The 17,290-nt window shown below is 37.4% G+C and overlaps 2 protein-coding genes across 2 annotated transcripts in view; both read right to left on the bottom strand.

The window, feature by feature from the left end:
• Positions 1–3,791: 3,791 nt before the first annotated feature.
• LOC133302261 (uncharacterized) overlaps positions 3,792–17,290 on the bottom strand; it is a 28,661-nt gene continuing 15,162 nt past the window's right edge. Inside the window, exons 6-12 of the mRNA XM_061502013.1 lie at positions 11,290–11,399; positions 10,075–10,093; positions 9,874–9,946; positions 9,532–9,571; positions 9,330–9,402; positions 8,634–8,699; positions 3,792–3,921 (exon numbers count right to left, since the gene is read on the bottom strand). Of these exons, the coding sequence (XP_061357997.1) occupies positions 3,792–3,921; positions 8,634–8,699; positions 9,330–9,402; positions 9,532–9,571; positions 9,874–9,946; positions 10,075–10,093; positions 11,290–11,399 (511 nt within the window). The remainder of the gene's footprint in view (positions 3,922–8,633; positions 8,700–9,329; positions 9,403–9,531; positions 9,572–9,873; positions 9,947–10,074; positions 10,094–11,289; positions 11,400–17,290) is intronic.
• Positions 14,729–15,652, bottom strand: LOC133302259 (uncharacterized). Its single transcript, XM_061502011.1, has 3 exons — positions 15,524–15,652; positions 15,028–15,414; positions 14,729–14,946 (listed from the first exon to the last, which is right to left on the bottom strand). Exons 1-3 carry the CDS (start codon positions 15,639–15,641, stop codon positions 14,729–14,731), a joined length of 723 nt encoding a protein of 240 aa, XP_061357995.1. The 5' UTR covers positions 15,642–15,652.

Below are 17,290 nucleotides of genomic sequence, written 5' to 3'. Positions count from 1 at the left end.
AACTTTACTCCAAATCTACCTCCACCACAAAATACTTATCCTCAATTCTTTCTTCAGCAACAGCCTCATCCTGTCAGATCCTTTCAGTACAACAGACCTCCGAACCAAGGACAAGCCTATATGACAATGCAACCTTCTCTGCCATCTGCATCGAATGTTGCTTCACTTCTTGAGTGGGTTCCGGATTCTGGTGCATCAAGTCATGTTACTGCATCACCTCAGAATATTGTACAAGGTCAACACCTTAGTGGTTCAGATCAAATACTGATTGGGAATGGTCAAGGTTTGCCTGTAACAGCCATTGGATCTTCATCTTTCATATCTCCTCTTCATTCAAACACACACCTACACCTTAGAAATTTACTTTTGGTTCCTTCGATTACCAAAAATCTTACCAGTGTTAGCAAATTTGCCAAGGATAACTCTGTCTTCTTTGAATTCCATTCTGATGTCTGTTTTGTAAAATGCCAGCATTCCCATAAGATCTTGCTTCAAGGTGCTGTTGGCACTGATGGTCTATATCACTTCCCAGATCTGAAGCTCTACAAAAATCCAACCTCTCAGACAAATACCAGTTGTTCCAGTACATATCTTTCAAGCAACTCTGTCAATCTTGTTGAAAATTCCAATACTGCCTTAGATACTAGGAATAAAATGTGTATTTCTTCTAATTCCTTGTACTCTCTGTGGCACTGTCATTTGGGGCACCCACACCTAGATGCTCTTAAAAGTGTTCTGAAATCTTGTAATATACATGTTAGTAATAAAATGACAGAGTTTTGTTCTTCTTGTTCTTGTGCAAAATCACATAGACAACACTCCTCAGCCTCTACTACAGAATATAATGAACCCTTCAGCCTTGTGTACAGTGACTTATGGGGACCCTCACCACTAAAATCAACTCTTGGTAACACATACTACATTTCATTTGTTGATGCTCACACTAGATATACATGGCTTTATCCTATCAAACAAAAATCTGATGCCATTGGTATTTTCAAACAGTTTCATGCAATGATAACTAATCAATTTCAACTACCCCTGAAAGCACTTCAAACTGACTGGGGTGGTGAGTTTCGTGTTTTCTCCTCATACCTCAAATCACATGGCATAGCTCATAGAGTCACTTGTCCCCACACATCTCACCAAAATGGAGTGGTTGAAAGGAAGCACCGTCATGTAGTGGAAACTGGCTTAACTCTCCTATCACAGTCATCACTCCCAATGCAATATTGGGATTATGCCTTTACCACTGCCAGTTACCTCATTAATAGGCTCCCATCAGCTGCTATACACTTTGAGAATCCTTACTCTAAGCACTTCAAGCAGCCTCCTGACTATAACTTCCTAAGGACCTTTGGTTGTGCATGTTTTCCTTTCCTCAGACCATATAATAAACATAAGTTAGAGTTTAGATCAAGAGAGTGTATTTTTCTGGGCTATTCACCAAATCATAGGGGATACACTTGCTTGAGTCCTGACAATAAAATCTTCATTTCAAAAGATGTGTCATTCAATGAATATAGATTCCCTTACAAAGAGTGGTTCCCCAATAAGTCGTGTTACACCCCACAGGTATCTCCTCCTTCATTTGTTCCCTTACCTACCTTTTCTCCCATAATTTCCGGGACTGATGTCTTACCTACTGAAATCACCTACCCCTCGAACTCTACAAGTGCATCCCATACTGCTATTACACCTCACATGTCACCTACTGTCTCTCACACTGATTTGTCTATCTCTCACAGCAATTACTTGTCACCTACACCAATATCTACTTCACCCTCTAGTCACAGTACCAGTCCTGAATCTTCCCACTCAGAATATGCTCCTTCCAATTCCTTAAGCTCATCCTCCCCTGCCCACTCCATTACCACAAGATCCAAATCCGTGGCTAGGAACCTTGTTCTATTAACACATTCTGAACCTGCATCAGTTAAACAGGCACTGAAAAGTCCTCACTGGTTCAAGGCAATGGAGTTGGAGTATGAAGCCTTACAGAGGAACAACACTTGGTCACTTGTCCCTTTACCTCATGGTAGACGCGCTATAGGGTGCAAATGGGTGCTCAAAGTTAAGAAGAATATTGATGGAAGTGTCAACAAATACAAAGCTCGGTTAGTGGCTAAAGGCTTTCACCAAAGACCTGATTTTGACTATAATGAAACCTTCTCTCCAGTTGTTAAACCTGCCACAATCCGAGCTGTACTTGCCATTGCTCTCACATATGGTTGGTCCTTAAGGCAACTTGATGTTAATAATGCCTTTTTAAATGGGGTCCTAGAGGAAGAGGTCTTTATGGAACAGCCCTCTGGTTTTGTATCTCAAGACAAATCCTTAGTTTGCAAACTCCACAAGTCTCTCTATGGTCTCAAACAAGCACCAAGAGCTTGGTTTGACAAACTAAAGAGCTCGGTTCTGTCCTTTAGGTTTCATGCAAGCAGATGTGACCCCTCTTTGTTCATTTACAAAGCTGGAAACTTGAGAGTCTACATGCTTGTATATGTAGATGATATCATTGTGACAGGAAATAGTGTTCAGTTTATTCAGCAATTTATCTCTCACCTTAACACTTCTTTTGCTTTGAAGGATCTTGGCAGTCTTGATTACTTCCTTGGAATTCAGATTAAACGCCTCTCTACAGGTTCCTTGTCTCTCTCTCAGTCAAAGTATATCAAGGATCTTCTTACTAAAGTGAACATGCTTGAAGCCAAGCCTATCTCCACTCCTATGTCTTCTAGTTGCAAGTTATCAAAGTTTGGCTCTCATGCTTTTGAAGATCCTCATTTGTATCGGTCAGTTGTAGGTGCACTGCAGTATGCAACTATCACTAAGCCAGAAATTTCCTTTTCTGTGAATAAGGTCTGCCAATTCATGAGTCAGCCTTTGGTGGACCATTGGAAAGCAGTAAAACGGATTTTACGATACCTTCAAGGCACTATTTCTTTTGGACTTCATTTTCAACCTGTAAAATCAACCACAGGCTCCTTTCCTCTTACTGCCTTTTGTGATGCCGATTGGGGAAGTGATCCTGATGATAGAAGATCAACCTCCGGTGCATGCATTTTCCTTGGCCCGAATTTAATCTCTTGGTGGTCCAAAAAACAACCTCTTGTAGCCAGATCTACGGCTGAAGCTGAATATCGGAGTATGGCTTTGGTTTGTACAGAGATTTTATGGATTAAATCCTTATTTCGGGAGCTGGAACTCTCTCTGTCAGTTCCTCAAATTTTGTGTGACAATCTTAGTGCTGTAGCTATTGCTCACAATCCCATCTTGCATGCTCGCACAAAGCATCTTGAGTTGGACTTGCACTTTCTTCGTGAAAAGGTGGTTGCCAAGGAGATTATGGTTTCTCACATCCCAGCTACAGCTCAGCTAGCTGATACATTTACAAAACCCCTGCCTCTTGCCTCCCTTGCTGCATTCCGTGACAAGCTCAGAGTTTTGAACACTCTCTTACCTTCTCAACACTGCTGAGCTTGAGGGGGAGTATTAGTGTTATAATAATATATCACTCCTTGTAGCTGTAACTTAGCTTTCATGTATCAGCTGTAGCTGATTATACTTCCTATATTAGCTGTGTATTAGCTGTCATAGTTGTTGGGGTTGTTACTGTTTGTTAGATCTGTTTACACAGTTAGTTAGTTCTGCTGACTCACCTTTGGGTTAGCATTGGGCTCTATATATAGAGTCCTAGTTATATCTTGTACGATGGATTCATTTTACTGATTAGAAATACAAAATGTACTTTCAACTCATTCTCTCTCTTTTCTCTCTCTCACTGTTCTTCAGTTTCTTTCGTTTTCCTTCAATACAGAAACTCTAATAGAAACAAATCCAAGTTGATGTAAGGCTGCCTGAAACTTCTCAAACCAGGCCCTAGGAGCCTGTTTGAGACCATAGATGGCTTTATTCAGCCTGCAAACTAGGGGCGAATATTAGAGTATATGAGCTATACTACAGAGTGAGGTCCACAATCAGATTAGTTAAAGTGATAGTTAGATTAGTTAAAGTGATAGTTAGATTAGTTAAAGTGTAGTTAAAGTGGTTCAACAATCTGTTTCCACAATAGGAAGTTCTTGTTTGTCAGCTTCACTGACAGTTGTGTATTGAAAAATATTGGAGATCTTGAGTCTTTTGAAGAGTTAGGAGAAGAAGAAAATGTAGTATCAGCAAGGTTTTGTGTAGCGGAAGCCATGGAAGAACAAGTGATGGATCAGGGCCCCAAGATTGGAGCTCTGATACCATAAATGAAAGCTGGTTCAAGAAGATAACAGAGAAATACAGAGAGCTTCAGAGAGAAGAGAGATTCTGAAATTCTGATTATTTTCATTTAGTGTAAAATGATTACGATAGAGTCTATATAGTACATCAGTTGCTGAAGTGGCAACTAACTCCATGAAATCAGGAAAGTTGTTGAACCACTTTAACTACACTTTAACTAATCTAACTATCACTTTAACTAATCTGATTGTGGACCTCACTGTGTAGTATAGCTCATATACTCTAATAAATTTCAATGTTACCAAAACTCACAACTGATTTGTGAGATCTATAAGTTACAGTTATAGTATGGTTACCACTAGTAGGGTGATATGAAAGAAACAGATTAGCTAGACAAGTCATATGATCAGTTGCACTAGAGTTCATAATCCACGAATTTTTAAAAATCAGTGCATAAAGCAAGAAGAGATGTAGGGTGTGCGATCTTACCAAACATAGCCAAAGAACAAGTGTCTTTTGTATGTCCAAACCCCTTACAGTGGATGCACGAACTTCCCATGGACGAAAAAGAAGAAGAAGGCAGCGCAAAAGGAGTGTGAATAATTACCACATAAGCCTTTGAACGTCCCAAGTAGTAATAAATAAGTCAGATCTGATCAAAGGAGGCTTGAGAGACCCAAAAAGATCCGATTTTTATGACAAGTAGAGGTCTCTGAATGTCCCAAATAGCAACAAAAAAATCAGATCTAATCCAAGGAGACGTGAGTGGCCAAAAAGAGCTGGTTTTTATGATGAGATCAAAGACCCACTGCTGGAAAAGTGTCTGATCAAGGAGGTAAGAGCAGATCTGGAACCGGGGAGCCAAGGCGAGTCCATTCAAGGTGGTTCGAGGCAGATCGGAGTTGAAAAGGCACTGGAATAGTACTGTTCTAGTTCCGGTGAAAAACAGTAGCAGTTTGGGCTTTTTGGGGCTGTTTGGGTTATTTTGTGACTAGGAAACGTCTGTGGATTGATAAAATTGGAAAAACAGAGTCAAACAGTGGTCCTCTTGGTCCAAAAGGGTTTCCGGAAAAAAAAATTCCGGTAGCGACTAGTGGCGGCAAGTGGCAAACAAATAGGGTTCCGCTCTAAAGGCGACAGTTGCGTAAGCAGAGCCCTCAGCATCGAGAGCTCTTATTATGTGCAAAATTGTGTATTGTAGAGATTCTTAGGGTGTGCATGACAACTATTCTGTTCCCTGACATTATTTCTGAAAAGAAACAATTCTTTTCTATTTCTGTGCCTTGGAACAGTTTTTGAGGAAAAAAACGTGTTTGATAACATATTTTATTTTCATTCCAAGAATGAAAATTGCGTTTGATAACACAATAATATAATAAAAAATCATTCTTATTACGCATAAATTTTTTTTCGGATCCTCACTTTCCTTTTCATATGGTGTAGTAATGGTGGTGGCGGCGACGGTGGTGGCGGCGTGGTAGTGGTAATGATGGCAATGGTGGTGACAACGGCGGTGGTTGTAGTGACGACAATGGCTGCGACAATGGTGGTGATGGTGGCGGTGGTGATGATGGCAATAACTGTGACTATGGTGGTGGTGGCGATGGCGTGGTGATGGTAGTGGCTGCAGCGATGGTAGTGGTGTGGTGGTGGTGGTGGTGATGACGGCAGTGGCTGCAATGATGGTGGTGATGGTAGTGGTGGTGACAGTGATGGTGGCGATGGGTGGAGATGGTGGGGGTGGCATCGTGGTGGTGGTGACGACGACACTGGTTGTACGACGACGACGGTGACGATAGTGGCAGTGGTAGTGTAGAGATGATGGTGTTGGTGGAGAGTGATTGAGATAGACAAGAGTTTCTCATTTTATGCTCGGGAATAAAAAAACAGGAATTCTTTTATTTTATTTTTTGTTCCCTAGCACAAAAATTAAACCGGTTCATCTTGGGAACAAAAAAATAAACTGGAAACAGAAATAAATAAAAAACTGATTCCGGAAAGGTTGTCATGCACACCCTTAGCATATAAAGAACCAATTTAACCCAAAAACTTAAGCTATTGAGTGATGTTACATTAATGGTTTTTTATATATCTTTAACATGCCCTCTCACACAAGAGCCCATTTTTTTTTTTGGTTTTACCTTGTGCTTATTTAATTTCACAAGTGGAGGGGGTGAGGATTGAACTCGTGACCTTATAGTCACTGAAGCACTCTATTACCACGTAAAAAAATCACTTCAACCCAAAATCTTAAGATGTTGGGTGAAGATCTTTTTTAATTGTTTATATTATTCTCTAACACTCACACATTCTGATCAAGCACAGACCTGTTTGGCCCATCCGCTCACGGATTAGAACAGTAGGGTTATTATGTTATTAGTCTTATTGGGCTAGGCTTGTAATACTTGACTTAGGATAGTATTTGGAATTACATCTAATACACACACTGAGTATTATTTAGCCTCCTTTTTCTCTTTTCCTCCTCTTCCACCTAAACCATATAATTCCAATACTTGTGATGCTCAATTGCTCATGCTCCTAAACAAAAAATATCTGTGCTCTAAAGAAATTGCAGCATGCGTCAATTTTTTCCATACTTACACCATAACTTAGAAAAATTGAAGAGGAATTGCTTTTGCACCTATGGTGTTGCCATCCTTTTCTTTCTTTCTTTCTTTTTTTATTATGTGTATTGCAGGCTTCTAGTACCTGAACCTACCACCAACTTTGGAGGGCCACAAGGTCAATAGCATGCTTCTATAATGAATATTATGCTTTTAAAAAAAGAAATATATTACTGTTGAGATATATAGTCCCACATTGGTTGTATGTGCAACTAATGTGGACTTTATAAGGCCTTGGGCACTCCCACCCTTTGAGCTAGCTTTTGGGGTGGTGTATCCCAAGATTCTTTACATGGTATCAGAGCCTCGCCGCCCCCCACTTTCTCTTGTGGAGTTTCTTAGCACAGGTAGGCTGGGCCTGTTGCATCATCCACTCTTGTGCGAGGGGGCGTGTTACACAACTAATGTGGAGTTTTATCCCAAGGTTCTTTACATGGTATCAGAGCCTTGCCGCCCCCCACTTTCTCTTGTGGCGTTTCTTAGCACAGGTAGGCTGGGCCTGTTGCATTATCCACTCTTCAAGCCCAATGGGCTCTCATGTGAGGGGGCGTGTTGAGATATATAGTCCCACATTGGTTGTATGTGCAACTAATGTGGACTTTATAAGGCCTTGGGCATTCCCACCCTTTGAGCTAGCTTTTGAGGTGGTGTATCCCAAGGTTCTTTACAAGGATATATCTCAACAATTACTTAGTTATTAGCTTCCATCTTGTTTTTTTTTTTTCTTTATAATGAAAAGGAGATAACTTTGTCAATGGGAATGGATCCCCTAATGTTTCATTTCACATGACTAGGTTATGTGAAATGATCTCAACCGTTCATAGACAAATCAACAATTATTCTTTCCTCACTCTCCATCTTAATTCATTCTCTCTCTCGCTCTTGTCACCATTAATTTGTCTATGGACAGTTAATATCATCTCACATGACCTGGTCATATTAAATGAGAAATGAGAGGATCCATTTCCCGTTGTCAATAGATATGCTAAACAATTTTGAGAGGCCTGCACAGATATTTTCTGATCATGGTGGCCTTGTAAGGTAAATTCAGGGAGCTCAATGTATCAATATCATTTGTTTATGATGTGAGCGCGTGACAAATGTTTTGGTTCTCAAGGATTATTTAATGGTTTTGGATTGGAAGTTCTGGTGTTTGGGCTAGCTCCAGCAGAAGGAAGTGGGAGAGAGAGACATTGCAGATCTACACTCAGAGAGCATAGCATAGCATAGCATATCAATGTTCCAGATCCACCCACCAAGTTGATTAGCTGGAGTTCTAAAAAGATACCAAAGTTGGCTAGAAATTGTGAAAGAGAGAGATTATCTGCAAGAATTAGAAGCCCAGAAAAATGTAAACGGGACAATGCGCAAAAAAAGAAGCCCAGAACCGGAAACAAGAAACAACCAAGAGTTTTAGTTCAAATTGAGACATTTTCAGATTCCAGTCACTGCGTCAGTTCTCATAAAACTGGATAAGTCACGTGACATGAGTCAACTCAAAATCAGCCGATCACAATATTCATACTGGCCTGATACATAACCGAGTTACATGCTGCTCAAATTGGTCAAGATAATACCTGTTCACCAGTTTGCTGGTCTGGGCCAAGTTTTGTAACATTATGTGATTTAATTGCATCATCATTTGTAAAAAAAATTAGTATGAAAATCATATTCTATTAAGATGGAATGCAACATTACAAGTAAAGATTGATGTCTAAAATGAACTAAAAAGAAATAACATAACAAAGTAAACAAACAAAAAAGAAAAAGGAATAAACTCACCGTAGGTCCCAAAACTTAAGGCCTTCATGTCCAGCGGTTACTATTATATTAGAACTCTCTGGATCACTGAAATATTATAACAAATCACATATCCCATTCAACATTATGAAGGTAAAAGGATAAACAAAGGACGTAAATACAGATGAATTTAGATGTGATATTTGCCGATGTAAGAAACTAATGTCTTGTTTATTGTAGCAATCTTCATGAAGAAAACAAGGGTACATGTATACACCATGGAAAAAAATGATTGACTTGCAAATTATGTACAGACACAAATGATGCTATTTTTATTACTTTTTAATAGGAAAGAGTTTGATTAAGAAGGAAAGAAGGCAGTCACATGAATGAGAATTGATATCCTCTGTGTAAGATAACACAAAAGAGGAATAAATCAATCTCTACAATGATTTCAAAAGCACACAAATACACGTATTAAGGAAATAAGTTTTACAAATTTTCTGAAAGACTCGATTAGATTAGGTTGTAGCTGGCGTATCTATTACTATTAGAGTAATTTTATTCAACAAAGGGGTAAGACAGAGAAGCAAAAATCATAAATACATGCAGAATAATTCTTTATAATCTACACAGAATTTAATTCTTCCAAATTCCTATAAAGATATACAATAAAAGCTATAGATTCTATACAATCAACCGTTGTGCCACGGCTGAGAAATTTCAATCATTACTAACCCTTCAAATGGAGCCCAGGCAACCGTTCTAATAGGAACTGTATCCCCACCGAAACAAAGCACAGGCTTTGTATCTGCAGATGAACAAATGAGACAATAAACAACAAAGTATATCTAGTATTATTTCTCAACACAGCTTCCTTCCCTAACAACCAAATAGGTAAACATGAGACATACATCAGGTAACAAAATATTACCATCACATTTAGAAGAAGCATTTGCAGAGAATTTCCACAAAGCAACCTAAATATAAAGCAAATTACATTAGTACTGATATATATTGTGAAAAAAGATTTCAGATGACAATATACTGGTATTTTAACTAAACAATGAAATGAGAACATAATAAATTATAGATGCACAAATATTACAGAAAGATGAAGGAAAGGGGATAAGAATTAAGAAAAAAAAATTAAAATGCATTATCCCTTTTCCCTCGTAATCAAACTTCATGGGCAAATATATTTCTGAATTAAAGCAAGGTAAAGTTCAATTTAGAAAAGGCAAAGCACAGAAAATTGAAGAACATTTAGTGAATATTATACCGTTCCATCATGGCAGCCAGCAAGTAGATAGTCATGAGAGGGCGTAACTGACCACTCCACTGTTAGTGGGATGCTGTGAGATAAAACAATGGAGTAAATAAAAAAGCATCATGTAAATTCAATAACATTCTGCAGCTGCATCAATTAAACCAGCAGAAACCAATAAGTCAATAACACTATTCCAATAATCCAATGAGCCACCTTTTTCTAGTGATTCCAGCTTTTAACATCTAATGAAGAGCAGAGGATTAAAAATAGTATAAAGAACCAATTCAATCCAAAAGCTTAAGTTGTTAGATTTGTTGGGTGAGGTTACATTAATGGTTTTATATATTTCTAACACGTCTATTCACACGAAAGCTCATTGGGCTTGAAGGGTGGATGATGCATGAAGTCCAACCTACTTGTGCTAAGAAATTCTACAAAATTAATTATTAAAATGGAGGGCGGTGAGGATCAAACCCGTGACACCAAAACTCTAACACCATGCAAAAAACCAATTCAACCCAAAAGCTTAAGCTGCTAGGTGATGTCAAATAGCAAGTTTTAATTCAGTAAAAAGAGTCTTAATATATCAGTTCTTTTAAAATGCACAAGTATTTCCCTCCCTCCTATCCTCATTTTTTTTTTTTAATTTTTATAACAAGTTATTTTAAAATGCATATTTTAAAACATATATAGGGATGTAAATTGGTCACGCACATTGGAGTTTTTCAACCCAAACCTAAACAACATCACACCAACCACAACAGGAATAATATTACTTTACCTGAATGCAAATATCCAAATACTTCATCCAAAAAAATCACACATACACAATCAGAACCTGAATTAGAGTCCCATTATTTATAAATAACATTGTAGTCAAATTTATATTATGAAAAATAAGAGGGTTATTTTTTCAAAAAACAAAACATATGATGAGTTCATAAGTTTTTATTGAGTTTAAATAAAATAACAATATTACTGTTGGACTTGGTTCATTTAAATTTGCTTTAAGAGTAAACTAATGAAAATTAAGCATTAAGAAAGCATGCACTTATGACCAAAAGTAATATATTTTAATTTTATAAAATAATTTGTAATTGATAATTCCAGATATATAGGATATGTTTAAAAAATTAAAACTAAAATCACAAAATAAATCTAATTAAAATGAAATGTTTGAAAAATTTTAGTAAATATTTGTGTATGCAACAATAAGTACTTTTGATAAACTGGGTTCATTTATTTATTTTAAATTGTGTTTACTTCAAATTTGTTTATCTAATTATTAAACAAACATAAATGAATTTAATTTAAATTTCTCTCTGAATTTTTTTCTTCAGCGATTGAATTTGTTCATGATTTATTTAAAAAAAAAATAAAAAAAATAGATGGGTTTAAAGTCCACACAAGAAGTTTGGAAGCCACCACGCTTCAACCTTGAACATTTAAATACGGGCTCCAATTTTATAAAGCGTGGATCAGTGCCTTCTTTATGCATATAAATTGCTCTCAATACATGAGGAAGAGGAACCTCCCACCTGCAATTGACGAGTATAATGAAGCAACAACAAAAGCAATCTCTTCTAAGTCACAATGTTTTTCAAAAGTCAAAACCACTGATACTAGATAAAAGAAACTCACTTTTGTGGAGAATAATTAATCAATTTATCATTCAAAAGGAACAATTTTTATCAATCTATCAGTGGCCTCTCTACTATAAATAATTCCTTAGAAACATTGAAGAACAATTCTATGGAATATCTACAGCCAGTAGTGAAATTTATGATAAAGTTAGAAAGAACAGTATCATTTGAAATTACACAAGATATTATTAAGTTAATAGTGTGCCCATGTGTGCTTGCATGCATGGCCTGTCCCAAGCAAAGATAAAGGAGGAGGGTTGGCGTCAGGTGTTGCGAACCGGCCGTAAAAAACAACTATATTTTTATGTGATGAACCTATATGATTTTTCGTTGGGGCGTACCCTTCATAGCGACGAGTTGCATCGGGCCCCGGGTGTAGCGAAAAATGGGTTAGGGTCCTTGCCACGAGGCAAGGCGCTGCATCGGGCCCGGGGTGTAGTGAAAAGTGGGTTAGGGTCCTTGCCCCAAGGCAAGGCGCCAGGTCTTCACCCGGATTTAGTGAGAAGTATGCCAGGGTCCCAACACGCAGATGGGCGAGCGTGGCGGGCAAGCACAGCCCAAGGGTTAAGGATAAGATTGGGCATCTGGAACATAGGAACCTTAAAGGGTAAATTGAGGGAGTTGGCAGATGTTTTTGCTAGAAGGAAAGTGAATATTGTTTGTTTGCAAGAAACTAAGTGGACTGGAGAAAAGGCCAAGGAAGTGGATGGAACTGGTTTCAAGTTATGGTACACAGGTACTAACAAGAGTCGAAATGGTGTTGGAATTATGATCGATAAAAGTTTCAGAGATAAAGTTGTGGACGTCAAAATGAAAGGCGACAGGATTATTCTGGTTAAGCTTGTTGTGGGTGATTTAATCCTGAATATCCTTAGTGTGTATGCACCCCAAGTTGGATTGCAACCAACTGATAAAAGCCAATTTTGGGAAGACTTGGAGGAGGTTTTGAGGGGAATACCTCGAGAGGAGAAAATTTTCTTAGGAGGAGATCTAAATGGTCATGTTGGTAAAAGCAATAGAGGTTTTGATAGAATCCATGGAGGTTTTGGTTATGAGACGAGAAACGAGACTGGAGAAGATATCTTGAATGTTGCACTAGCCTACGATTTGATGTTAGTGAACACCTTTTTTCGAAAAAGGGAGTCACACCTAATCACTTATCATAGTGGCCAAAATCGTAGTCAGATTGATTTCTTTCTGGCTAGAAGAGAAGATAGAACTTCTTGTGTCGACTGTAAGGTCTACCCTGGAGAGTGTGTAGCTACGCAACATAAGCTGGTAGTCTTGGATGTTCGATTCAACAAAGTATTTACAATGAAGAAGAGGGCTCATAACCCAAGGATAAGGTGGTGGAAGCTTAAGGGGGGAAAAAAGAGAGAGTTCAATGAAAGAATGTTGCACGACGGACCCTGGGAGTTTGATGGAGAAGTAAATGCAATATGGAATGAGATGGCTAAGTGTATTCAAAATTTGGGAAGGAGGGTGGTGGGAGAAAGTAAAGGAAATGGATTTCATACAAAGGAAACATGGTGGTGGAATGGAGAGGTGCAAGAGGCAACTAAACATAAGAAGGAATGCTTTAGATCTTTGCATAAAAGTCTCAGTGAAGAGAACTTGCAAAAGTTTAGATTGGCGAGAAAAAATGCAAAGAAAGCAGTGCGAGAAGCTAGAGGCAAGGTTTTCGACGAGTTGTATAAAAATCTTGGGAGCAAGGATGGTGAAAGAGGTATTTATAAACTTGCAAAGATAAGGGATAAGAAAAGTAAAGACCTCACCCAAGTTAGATGCATCAAGGATGAAAATCAAAAACTTCTGGTGAGAGATGAAGATGTAAATGAAAGATGGTTGAACTACTTCAACAAGCTGTTTAATGGGGATGGAGATACAAGCGAGGTGGACTTGGAGGACGCGTATGATGATATGAATAGAAGATTTGTACGCAGAATTAATACACATGAAGTTAAGGAGGCTTTAAAGAAGATGAAGACTAATAAAGTCTTGGGGCCTGATGGTGTCCCCATTGAAGTGTGGAGAGGCCTAAGGGATGTGGCAATAAAATGGTTGACCAATCTTTTCAATAAGATTCTCCAGACAAATAAGATGCCTGATGGTTGGAGGAAAAGTATGATTGTGCCTATCTACAAAAACAAGGGAGATATACAGAATTGTTCAAACTATAGAGGCATTAAGCTAATAAGCCATACTATGAAGTTGTGGAAAAGGGTTATTGAACATCGCTTGAGGAGAGATACCAAGGTTTCTGTAAATCAATTTGGATTTATGCCAGGAAGATGTACCATGGAAGCCATTTTCTTGATGCAACAACTTATGGAAAGATACCAAGAAAAGAAGAAGGACTTGCATATGGTGTTCATAGACCTTGAGAAAGCATACGATAGGGTTCAGTTGAATATCATAGATATAAGAGGAAATGATAGTAATCCTTCTTGTATTAAACTACACAACATTGGTGCTATTATATAGCAAACCAATTGAAGAATACAAAGAGACACACTCAATGTGGGACTTCTACACTATTAACACTAACACTCTTAACACTCCCCCTCAAGCTGTAGCATATAGATCATATGCTACAAGCTTGATACATAAATAATACTCCCATTAAGAACCAAAAACAACAATGCTACATCAACGAAATGAAATGACTAAGTACAACAAATCAACTGGAATGACCATCAGTCTGAAGAGCTGATAAAGAGACAGTGTTGGAATGGACATCAGAGCATGGATGGTGTCGGAATTATCATCGGCAAGACAACTGAGCTGACCAGGACATCAGCATCAAGATCCCTCTCAGACATTTCATTTAACAGTTGGTGAGCAGCCGTGGTTTCCCCTTGACTATGCTACAAGCTTATTACAAGAAAGACCAAGTAACATAACATCAAAATAAATCTCCTAAATGAGAAACCAAAAATCAACAATGTGCTAAAAATGGCGTCGAAATGAACATCAACATGGAAGATGCCGGAATGATCATCGGCAAAGACAATTGTGCTGGAATCATGGTTGTTGAATCGCAATACGTATCGTGAATCGTTCGGCTGTTTTTTTGTATCGTGAATCGTATCGAATCGTAAGATTCAGAAACAAATTAAAAATAACTTAAAAATATATAATATCATATAAATCCAAATTAAAAAAAATCTAAATACCAAAATCCATAAGTAACCAAATCTAAAACCAGTTATTTCTCATATTCATTAAATTTCAAGACTAATATTATCACTACTATCACTATCAGGATCTAGTATTGACATATCTAGTCCTTCATCCTCTCCATTAGTAGAGTCATCTGACTCATCTCCCATATCTTGTTCAATAATTTGAGATCCTTTTCTGTTATCATTCCTGTTGACATCCTCTTGTATTAAGATGCCTTTGCCTTTATCATTCCTATCATCTTGAAGATTTCGAGGACCTAAAAAAAAAAATATACATAATGTAAATAAATATTACATAAGGTGTTTGATTAAAAGAAATATTATATATGCAAATATACCTCTCTTTCTCTTTTTGCTTTGGTCTCCTTCATCAACGTTGAAGTACTCATGAACATCCATCCAAGATTCCTCATCCATTAGGCAAGGCTCCTCTTGCTCAGTAATCCATTCCTCGTCAGAATCTAAATCTGATAAGCAGATAGGATCATATGTGCCTCCTTTTTCCTCCCTTTGTTTTTGCCTAATTTCAAGTTGAAGGTTGTATTTAACAAACACAAGAGCATTCAACCTTTGTTGCTCTAAACGGTTTCTTCTCTTTGAGTGAATTTGATCAAACACACTCCAATTTCTCTCGCACCCTGTAGCACTGCAAGTGAGGCTTAGGATACGAATAGCTATTGTTTGCAGCTCTTTGCAGTCGTCTCCAAAACTATTCCACCATAAAGCTAGCAAAAAAAAAAGTAATTGATAAATAAATATTTGGTTAATGACTTAATTTTTAATTTTAAAAATATCAAAACATAATTTAATCAATACACAAAATTCGATGATTACCAGGTTGCTTCCTAGCTCTAGTTGCAATTGCTAAACTATTTCCAAAGAGTCCTTCAGCCCTGTCAAATTTCTCAATTTGGGAATCAATTGTGATCCTTGTTTCAATATCAGGACACATCTTCTCCAATGTCTTCCACAAGCCAGTTTTAACCTCACGATCTGGGTTGAACTTTGTGTCATAGTGGAACCTATATAATTATTATAAATTTAGAATAAGGCTTAATAATAAGTCAAATATAAAATATAAAGAATTTTATATAAAATAAATAAATATAAAGAACCTATACTTACTTTGGATTAAGAAAATAGGCGGCTGCATGAAGAGGCCTATGAAGTTGTAAATCCCAACGCTTGTCAATGATTTCCCATACATCCTTATATCTCTTTTCCTCATGATTAAAACTCTTTGCTATTTCTTCCTTTGCTCTATCCATAGCCTCATAAATGTATCCCATTGCAGGTTTTGAATCACCATCCACAAGTCTAAGAACTTTCACAAGAGGAGACACAATTTTCAAGCAATAATGTATTGATTTCCAAAACCTTTTATCAGCCAAAACAACATTTTCTGCAAATTTGGCTTCCGGCCTAGAGCAATAAGCACTATTAACCCATTTTTCAGATGTAAACAGAGATTGAAGTGCAGTCTTTTGTTTCAAAATTGACTGCATTGTCAAATATGATGTAGCAAACCTTGTTATTGCAGGCCTAGCTAACTCTCTACCTTTGAAAAGGTTCTATACAAATTCAACACCCATGTGTGCCTATAAATGAAAGTTGTAATTTTTTTTGCTTTCCAAATGGTATTATAGAACACTGTAATGCCACCAATATCTTCCAAAATCAAATCAAGACAATGGGCTGCACAGGGTGACCAAAAGAGTTGCTTTCTTTTATCCATCAACTTTTGTCCAGCAGATACAAGGGCTGAAGCACTATCTGTCACTACTTGAACGACATTCTCTTCTCCAATTTCTATCACCATCTCATCAAGTAATTCAAACATTTTTTCAGCATCTTTAATAAAGCTGCTTGTATCAACAGATTTTATAAAAACAGTCCCTCTAGGACTATTAACAAGAAAATTAGTAAGAGATCTACCCTTTCCATCAGTCCATCCATCTGACATCAATGTACAACCAGTTTTCTTCCATTCCAACTTATATTTATCCAAAATAGTATGGACAAGATCAACTTCTTTCTTCAAATATGACACCCTCACTTCATGATAAGTTGGTGGTTTTAAGCCTCTACCATATTCACTAATAGACTTCACCATATTAATAAATAGTGGACTCTTAACTAAATTAAATGGCAATGCATTGCCATATATGCATCTACAAATATCTCGAACCACCAAATCTCTATCCTTCACCATTGAATTTATAGTTTGTTGTTTCATAGCAGATGAGCCACTTCCACTTTTTCCTTTTATCATAAAACTATCCATGCTCCCTTTTTTTTGTGAATCTTTATCATCGAAGCACTCTAGTTCATCATCATCTCTTGCATCCTCTAATATTTTTTTAAATAGATCCCTTATCTCTTCCGGCACTTGTTGGCATGGAGCAACTTCTTTGTGTGTTCCAGCTAGATGGTGCTTCATTCTAAATGTTCCTCCCCACATTGTTTTGGGACAATAATTACATTTAACATTCAATCTATTCGCAAGGGATTTACAATGATCCCAAGTTATATCCTTCTGTTTTTGGGATTTCTTCTTTGGAGCCATTTTTATTATTTCTATTACTGTAAAAGAGAAAAAAA

Source organism: Gastrolobium bilobum, unplaced genomic scaffold (assembly GCF_033153095.1).
Source record: "Gastrolobium bilobum isolate Gb01-03AN ecotype WA unplaced genomic scaffold, APGP_CSIRO_Gbil_v1 utg11116, whole genome shotgun sequence".
In the NCBI taxonomy this organism is placed as follows: Eukaryota; Viridiplantae; Streptophyta; class Magnoliopsida; order Fabales; family Fabaceae; genus Gastrolobium; species Gastrolobium bilobum.
The sequence above is the reverse complement of the archived record's forward strand: the minus strand, read 5'-3'. Positions and strand labels throughout refer to the sequence as shown.